The sequence below is a fragment of the Centruroides sculpturatus genome, unplaced genomic scaffold, assembly GCF_000671375.1.
Source record: "Centruroides sculpturatus isolate CEXI.00-Female unplaced genomic scaffold, Cexi_2.0 scaffold84, whole genome shotgun sequence".
Classification (NCBI taxonomy): domain Eukaryota; kingdom Metazoa; phylum Arthropoda; class Arachnida; order Scorpiones; family Buthidae; genus Centruroides; species Centruroides sculpturatus.
This window is the reverse complement of record NW_019384316.1, coordinates 417,039-426,129: the sequence shown is the minus strand read 5'-3', so window position 1 is coordinate 426,129 and position 9,091 is coordinate 417,039. Positions and strand designations below refer to the sequence as shown.

Here is a 9,091-nt window from a genome sequence, read left to right as displayed (position 1 = left end):
AGAGTATACTCTGTATTAATCCGAAAGATTGCCTTGGTTCTCTTTTTAGATCTTTTTATGCTGTACTTAGTTTTTTAGCCTCTATTTTTTCCAACTTTAGAAATCTTCAATAGACCTTTAAAGTATTCTTTATGTGCTATCTTTTTCTTTCATCTTACACTATAAGTAAACAAGAAAGATTTTCTTCTTTATATTAGCTGTACTCATATCTAACTAGCAATCAATAAAACGTTATCGCTTACTTGTCACAGTCAAAATCCGGAGAATTAACGTATATATATATTTATAATGCATTATTTTTAGGAACCATATAAAATTATATATCAATAATCGATAAATCTGGTTCAACACTCGATCTCTCTACGCGTAGGATATTGATATATCGAATTTTTTGCCTGTGAAATAAATAATAAATATTGATATAAAATCAAGTTAAAAATTTATAAAAATTTTAAATAATTTTTCAATAACTTTAGCTACAAAAAATATATAAATATAATTTTACACAATTTACATAATATTAAATACAGTAAAGTACAATCGACCCCCTATAACTGTTGATTTTTCCGTTTTATATGAATTCCGTGTTGTACGAGTCACTTAGATTTTACAAATAAGTGTGCCGGGCTGTGAACGGCTCACGTATTTGTAAAATCTAAGTGACTCGTACAACATGGAATTCATATAAAACGGAAAAATCAACAGTGTTATAGGAGGGTCGACTGTATTTAAATCTTATACATTCTTCGCATTTAAGAAAAAAATAATTTTTAGGATCAGAGTTGTGGCCGATAGTTTTGATAGGAATGAAAATAATTTTGAAGAAAATAAATAATGAACAGAGCCAGAATTTCTTAAGATAAAAACTTGAAATTTAAAAAAATAGCATTAATTTAACATTATTCTTTAAGAGAGTTAAAATTTTAAATTAAAAAAGGCAAATTCATCAATCTTGTTAATACAAAGAGTACATTTATTCACAAAATCTTTATATAAGTAAACCAGAAAATTGATTAATGTGAATTGATTTTTTAAGTTTATCGAAGAAGTTTTCCAATTTGCAGTTTCGTTTCTAAAATTATTTAAATAAATTATTATGTTTTTAGTAATATTTTTGATAAAAATAAAGATTAAAATGAAATAAAAAAGTAAATTTTATTATATTTTATTAAGCTTTAATTAAATATTTATTAATGTAAAAAATAACCTGTATGCATTAGGAGCATAACTATTAAAGTTAAAGCTGGATAGACCCGCTTATAATTGTGCCAAATAGCATAACTATGGGCATAACTATGGCAAAGGTGATCTATCAAGCTTTAAAACTTAATTTTAACTTTTTAAACTGAAATTTTCAATTTTTTTTATCTATACCATAAATAATATGTGGTTAGTGGATTTATAAAAATATATAAAATGTTTTTCTTGTTTTGAGTAGTATTTTAAAAAAATTAAGAATTTAAAATTACAAAATAATCTAATTTCATTCTTAAGCTTTAAAATGGTGTTAAGTTCTATGGAATTTTTATATTTTTAAAAAGAACTTGGCTTAGAAGAACACGAAAAAGTCTTTTGAAAATTCAACCATATTTTTTCATGTGGACTACATTTTGATAGTGAAAATATCTGAATGGAAAAATGTTTTTCTGACCTACTTATTTTCAATAGTAGAAAATGAAATTATTATTTAATACACCACGACATTGAGAAAAAAGTTAGTTTTTCTCCCTCTCTTATAATATTTCTTTACACATTTATAAACTCTCATATTTCGTTATTGATTACTGTAAAATTTTCAATTTATCATCTTCGGATCTCTCGCTTTCTTTGTTATTTCTATAGAGTTCTGGTGGTTGGATAATATTCTACTAAAAAATAAAAGTTACTAGGAGAAAATAGCAATGCTTTTATGAAAAATGATAATGGAAGCATGAAAGATAGCTTCGTGGAGAAATTTATTTAACAGGTTTTTTTAATCAAACATATATATATATATTTAAATTATTGAAAGCATCATTAAAAGTTGGTATAGAAATTATTATATGTTTAATTCGTAGCACAGAGATATTACAGAACAGATCGATATATATAAATTGGGAGTCGCCGCTTCCTCCTTTCGAGATACAGTCAGTTAAAGTTTCTTTCCTTCCTTAAATGTTTGCTATTTTGCATAGCATGCTACATAAGTAATGTAGGAAAGCCCAGCATTATTGTCTTGCAGTGAAGCAGTTTTAAAAACGTAGACAGAGGTTCGTTAGTTGTTATTTCTTTATAGATAATTCACTAGTTGCATGTCAAATTTTAAGTGAAATTAACAATAAAATTTAACACCTAAACAGTGCTCTTACAGTTGCTACAGACCCCTTTCACTGTCAAGCTTAAGCTCACAGAAACTGACTCTAATAGAGGTTTTCTTTCATTTCGAATGTAATTTTTGTAAAAATTAATTAATTAAAATGCTGTAGTAATCAAACAAAGAAAGCACTTTGAATATGTTATTCTTATATAATTAGTTGAAAATGTACTGCATACACAAGTTAAATACGTATCAATAATATAAAATAATTTATTAAAAAACATAAGGTATGAAAATTATGATATTTCTGATAACATTTCAAAATAATAATAATAGTCGACTCCCCTGTAACACTGTTGATTTTTCCGTTTTATATGAATTCCCTGTTGTTCGAGTCACTTAGATTTTACAAATACGTGAGCTGTTCACAGCCCGGCACACGTATTTGTAAAAGCTAAGTGACTCGTACAAAATGGAATTCATATAAAACGGAAAAATCAACAGTGTTATAGGGGGTCGACTGTATACTGTATAATTAAAATAAACGAAAACTTTATTCTTTTAGTCGCTGAATTCAAGATTTTGAAATTTATTTCTTAAAAAAGTAAATGTAATTTATAATATATAAAAAAATGGTATAGATAAGAAAATATAATCTATTTTTCTCTGTATTTTGATTGACACCCAGGACGATCCAATATAGCATCAAGAAAATTTTTTTCCCTGATAAGAGATGATGGAATGCTGCCAACGATATATTCTTTCACTACATTTTAATGTAGAAAAGATAAATTTACATTTGAAAAACCAAGTTTAAAATGTTAAAAACTTAGTTTATCGATAATATCCTAGTTTTAAGAATGATATATTATATATATAATATAATATGCTGTATGCCCAACACTGTATGCTCTCAAGTTGTTTAATTTAGAAACATTTATTACAAATTAATTCAGATTTTTCATGAAATTTAATACACATTTTTAGACTATTTCTCTTTTCAATTAAATAAAAGAAAAAATATAGAAAAATTATAATAATTTTTATCATTATGTTATTTATATCCTAAACAAAATTCTTTGATAAATGTTCTTCAATATCCAAATTAACTTGCAAATCTTAATGCTGGACAACGATTCGGGGATATATAAAAGAAAATGTATAAACGACTTTTTGTGTAAATTTCTAAAAAAGGGGGATTTTGAGATAATAAAATCGAATATATTCATAAGAATATTTTCCTTTTTTAAATTCTGTATATTCACTTCGTAACTTTTTGACATTCGTGAAAAAATCTAACCGGGTTTTTTAAAAAAATATAAATCAGAGATACGAATAGGAAAAATACTTAGAAATTTAAAAACGTTCCTACAGATTATGAAAATAGAAAAGTTTCAAACTGTTGGAGTAAAAAAAAAAGTATAGTTTTGGATATCTATCCCTTTCCAGTGTTGAAAAAAAAGGAAAGTTTCTACGTAATATCTTTCTATTATTAAGATGCAAAGTTAAAATTGAAGACCTATTAACTCCCATTAGTATTTGTCTGTTCGTCTGTGCATCGTTAATCTAGAACACGTTGTTAGACAAATAATAGTCAAGACTGGATATAGAATGAGAAGGAGCAATAGGTCCCAATTCCGGTCTAGAATGGAAGACACGTGGTTTCAATTCAAAATATTTTCAGAAGGAGCAGTAGGCCCCAATTCCGATCTAGAATGGAAGACACGTGGTTTCAATTCAAATATTTTTACCAAAACGGAGTTTAAATATGACTTTCTTGTTATCAGGAAAAGTATGATCTACAGGGGCAATTTGAGATGGAGAGCATATATTTTAAATTAAATAGATTAAAAATTGCAGCCCAGTATTGTGAAATGTCATAAATACTTGCTCTTTTTTAAAATATTAAACAGTAAACATTTAACTTTTCTATTTTTACTAGAATTTCTGCTATTGTCTTCATATTTGCTTTTATCACCAGCTCATTGTTAAGGGATAATAATATATCAGCGAATGTTACGAGAGTTGTCTTATGAGCAAGGTCTTTATACCATGGTTTAAATGAATATTTATAGTGAAATTAATAAATAATTTCAAAATGGATTAAAATAATATACTCCTTCTATAAAATAAATAAAAATACGTTATCTTTTTACTCAATCTCTTTTATAAATTGACGTCAAAAGTTTATATTTATTACATTTTCGAACTTGTGTTTCTATATTTATAATCTATAAATATATTTACTTCGAGAACACTTCGAAAATTTTGCTTTTAAAAGCTTAGGATTCCTTGTCCTTAAATAATATACGATGTGGAAACGTACAATGAAAAAGAACAGCAATTCTTTAATGTTATTCTCAAGTTTACAAGGAAGACAAATTGGTTTAGTAACTTTACACTTACAATCATTCCTCATGTATGTCGACTGAAATACCTTTAAGAGGATATATTTCTTACAACGTAAAACAAAATTGCTAGTGCAATAAAATACATTGATTTTCATGTTTACAGTTGCGTAATCTACTTAGAAAAATAAAACAAATCGTCTATACATCAATCGAATAGTGTACTTTAAATAGTTTATTTTTTTCTGTTTATATTCAAATATTTTTACATATACATATATAACAGAGGTAACGTGTGACGATCACTCTATAATTCCACCCCCAAGACTTTTGGACTTAAAACACCTTTAAACACCGAGAAATGCAAAGGAAATTCAGGGGTAATTTCTATATGTATAGATGTTAGTGGGGGAAGCACAATTTTGATTACCCTCTTTGAAGCTTAAAACTCCTGTGCTTTTTGTTGAAAAATTTCTGAAATTTTGCAGGGAGGTCTGTGTATTAGGGGAATTAATGCTATTAAATTTGGGTTATTAAAAGTCCAGGGGTAGGGAAATAAAAGGGGACGTGTGTCGTACCTCGGGTAGGGCTGGACGTAATGACAATTTTACTCGTTATTAGCATTTAGAAGTGTTTTTTATAAAACAAATCCTTGTCCTTAGAATTAAGCTTTTTGACATTTTATAATAATTAAAAATGTAAGAAGTGTTTAATAATAAAATATGATAACAGATGGGGCCACAAAAATTTGCCAGAAAAGTTAAGCAACTCGGCGCTGGACTTTTTCGTTTATTTATATTTTAATTTATATAATAATAACCATTCAATTCGTTCTATATTCATCAAATCGATGTTTTCATATTGAATAATATACAGTACAGTAAAACCTGTCTAGAACGAAACTTGCGTAAACAGAAATAGTTCTTCAAAATGGAGCGATTTTCTATACGAAAAAATAATCTATTCAAAATGGAAACCTGCCAAACTGGAAAAATATTCTGTCAAAAATTCAAAAGAATAATTATTCAGTCTCGTTGCCTATATTTTACTCTGAATAACATTAATTTAATAAGGAAAAACCAAGCTAGAATCACAATGCCGGGCTGCAATTTCTAATCATATTTTTAATTTATTTAATTTAAAATATATGCCCTCCACCTCAAATTAGTAGTGGCTTGCCCCTGTAAATCATACTTTTCCTTTAGTAGTGGAGTAGTGCCAGTCAGCTATAACTCGTTTTAGGGAAAGTTTTGAATTGAATTAACGTAACCTTCTGTTTCATATATTATATAGTTAATATATACTATATACTATATCAAACATTATAACGTATATACTTAATCGGGTGTCTCCTGTCCCTGGTTTTCCATGTATCTAACTTCGTTTTCGAGATTAAGAAACTATAGATTTATCCAGATTATTATTGTTACTTTTCTAATACAGGATAGAAAGTTAAATAAAGTAAAATTTGTAAGAATTTTTATATTTTTAGTCACTCAAATTAATTAAATATTTGATACAGAGATTTACAGTTTAGAAACTTAATTTCGACAACCTGTTGCCTTAGCTGCTTTATATCTTCGTACAGGTGTTTGTCTCTAATAATCCTTACCAGAGGACAAGGAATTGCACTCTACAAGATGTACAGTTTTCTAATTATTATAAAAATAAAATATATACGTATAGATCAATTTCGTTGTCAGATAACTCCAGTATTAAAGAGGAAAATTAACTATGGACGTTGAATGTTAATAGTGATTGTGTCATTCGATTAACATTCATTACCGTTCGCACATTATGTTATCTTTTAGAGAAAGATTTGAATGCATTTCCTTAACTGTAGATTGGGTAATTAAATTGAATTACATTCAGATAAATTATTTTGGACACATTTCCAATATGTTTGCAATTTTCTATTCTTAAAGAATAACAATTACTGAGAATGAAATATGTTATTACAGTTGAATTATATTTAAGTACATAACACAATTTCTTTTTTTAATTTACAAATTTTTTAGTGTATTAAATTAATTAAAATTTGTATCAATTTTTAATTATCACGTAAAATAGTCTTTCGAATATCCATTAGTGTTGTACAGTTGACTCCCCTATAACACTGTTGATTATTCCGTTTTATATGAATTCCATGTTGTACGAGTCACTTAGATTTTACAAATACATTTGCCGGGCTGTGAACGGCTCACGTACTTGTAAAATCTAAATGACTCGTACAACATGGAATTCACATAAAACGGAATTATCAACAGTGTTATAGAGGATGGACTGTATATAACTGATTTAAATATAAATATTGACTTATAAAAGTAACGTTTATTTTTAATTAAACTATATTAATAGTTAGTTTTAATCTCTGTTGATATTCTAAAAATTTCCATTGAAAGTGTACTCTTGGGAAATGCAATTGTTAATAATAAAAGAACTAGTTTCGAAACAATATATTTTACATTTATTCTGTAACAATAACATCGAGGGTTGGCAATTATATTGTATTTTTCTAACTGCGACCCAAATTAAAACTATAATGATTGATTGCAGGTTCAGTAAAATTATAAATGCTTGAAATTTAAAGCTATTGTAAACGATAAATTATTATTTTTCTATAGGATAATGGAAGACAAACCAAAAAGAGGGATTCTAAAATCAGGAAATAATTATACATCAACGGAGTAATTATTATCAAATTTTAATGTAATAATTGTAATTTATCTTCGAGATCTTTACTATTTATATGTATTTATTCAGCAGAAAAATTAAAAAAACTGTGAAATGGGATGAATTGAATATCATACAAACATCGCCACCGTATAACAGATATAAAGAGCATTCAGGAAAGCCTTCAGGATACATTATCGCAGACAATTTATCCTATAAAAACAATAACAAATTAAATACTGAAATATCGACAATAGAGTAAGTTAGTAATTTCAACAAATTAAATACTTTTATGTAAATTATGTCCGAAGTAAAAGTATTAATATTTAAACTTTAGTCCCGAGTCGTTTGAATTAAAAATAAAAAGATTACGCACCGGAAACAGTGATGAAAATCTGAAGGATTCGGGTAATTTTCATTGTTTTTAATGCCTCAATTGATCAGTTAAGAGTTTAAAATAATAATAAAGTTTTAAGAAATGTATTTTCTAAACAGATGCAACAAAGGAATTCGAACGGAAGCGAAAATCACACTCTAAAGAATATATCGTTGCAAAGCTTGTAAAAGATTTTTTCAATGATGAGGAAGAGAGGGGATGAAGACATTGATAATAATTGACAGAAATAATAGGCTATATATATATACATCTAAATTTCGGCAATTCTTTTATGATTAATATTACCAAACTTAATTCAGCTTTAAATAAATAATTGACGTTGAATTTTGTCATAATTTTATCAATATTTCGGCGATCGACATTTTATGAATTTATCTAAAAAATGAAAAATTAAATTTGAAACTATTTAAGAGTAAAATGTAGATTAAAGTATAAGATTTTCATAATTTAACGGAAATTAAAAGAAGAATAAAGTACCACTGTCGTCAGTCCTTCTGTTTTTTCTTAATTCTTTACATAAATACATAGCTAGTGGCTTCGGAAGACGATACAGTTCTTTAAAATTGGATATAATTTAACTGAAAAGTATTAACTCCAAGCAGAAACTAAAATTAACGGCGTTAAATGCTAATACAGTAGGGCCTCGATTATCCGACCCCCGATTTACCGACACCTCGGTTAACCGATCGTCTTAGTCGGCAAATTTCAAATGTGCGCTAGTGATGTGGCGCTACCATATTTGGCTATGTCTTGGCTACTTTAATATTATTTTTACGTGTTTTAGCTGGCAACACTCATTCGACCATGAAAGGGAGCCAGTATTTAAACGAGACTTAATTTTCTAATTTTTAACGATACAATAGCGACGATTACTAGTTTTAAAAATTTTTGTTAGGCTTAACATCGATGAAAATTCAACGCGAAGTAGGTTAATAACGATATACTAATATACTAATTACATGGGATATAATAATATACTACACTAATAATGGATTTTTTCATACTTTTCGGTTATCCGACTTTTCAATTATCCGACCAACTCCTGTCCCCAATTGAGTCGGATAATCGAGGCTCTACTGTATATTCTTTCTAACTGCTTGTAAAATAATATTATCTATATACATCTAAAGCTATGATTTTTCACTTTTCTTTCATATAACAACTATAACGATCAGTAAAAAAAGATGACCCCCCAAGATTTTACATTTTTGGATTGAGGGGACATTGAAACATCGAGGAGGTTCTACATGTATAGATATTAATGTGTGGGAGGAGTACGATTTTGTTCTCCCACTTTAAAGCTTAAAAACTCCCTTGTCTTTTGTCGAATATTCCTCAAATTATGCACAGAGGTTTGTGTGTTAGAAGCATTGATGC

At 27.5% G+C, this 9,091-nt stretch overlaps 1 protein-coding gene across 2 annotated transcripts; it reads left to right on the top strand.

Annotated features, from left to right (window-relative positions):
- The first annotated feature begins 7,073 nt into the window (after positions 1-7,073).
- LOC111623241 lies at positions 7,074-8,062 on the top strand. Of its 2 annotated transcripts, none has more exons than XM_023365748.1 (5): positions 7,074-7,200; positions 7,269-7,331; positions 7,411-7,575; positions 7,655-7,725; positions 7,813-8,062. In XM_023365748.1, exons 1-5 carry the CDS (start codon positions 7,187-7,189, stop codon positions 7,914-7,916), a joined length of 417 nt encoding a protein of 138 aa, XP_023221516.1. In that variant the 5' UTR covers positions 7,074-7,186; the 3' UTR covers positions 7,917-8,062. The 2 variants fall into 2 exon arrangements, with proteins under 2 accessions (XP_023221516.1, XP_023221507.1); XM_023365739.1 differs by having other exon boundaries at positions 7,408-7,575.
- Positions 8,063-9,091: the final 1,029 nt, after the last annotated feature.

Coding starts and splice junctions, on each gene's coding strand:
- LOC111623241 (XM_023365739.1), top strand. Junction 7,576..7,654: donor ACTGAAATATCGACAATAGA/GTAAGTTAGTAA, acceptor TTTAAACTTTAG/TCCCGAGTCGTTTGAATTAA. Junction 7,726..7,812: donor TGAAAATCTGAAGGATTCGG/GTAATTTTCATT, acceptor TTTTCTAAACAG/ATGCAACAAAGGAATTCGAA.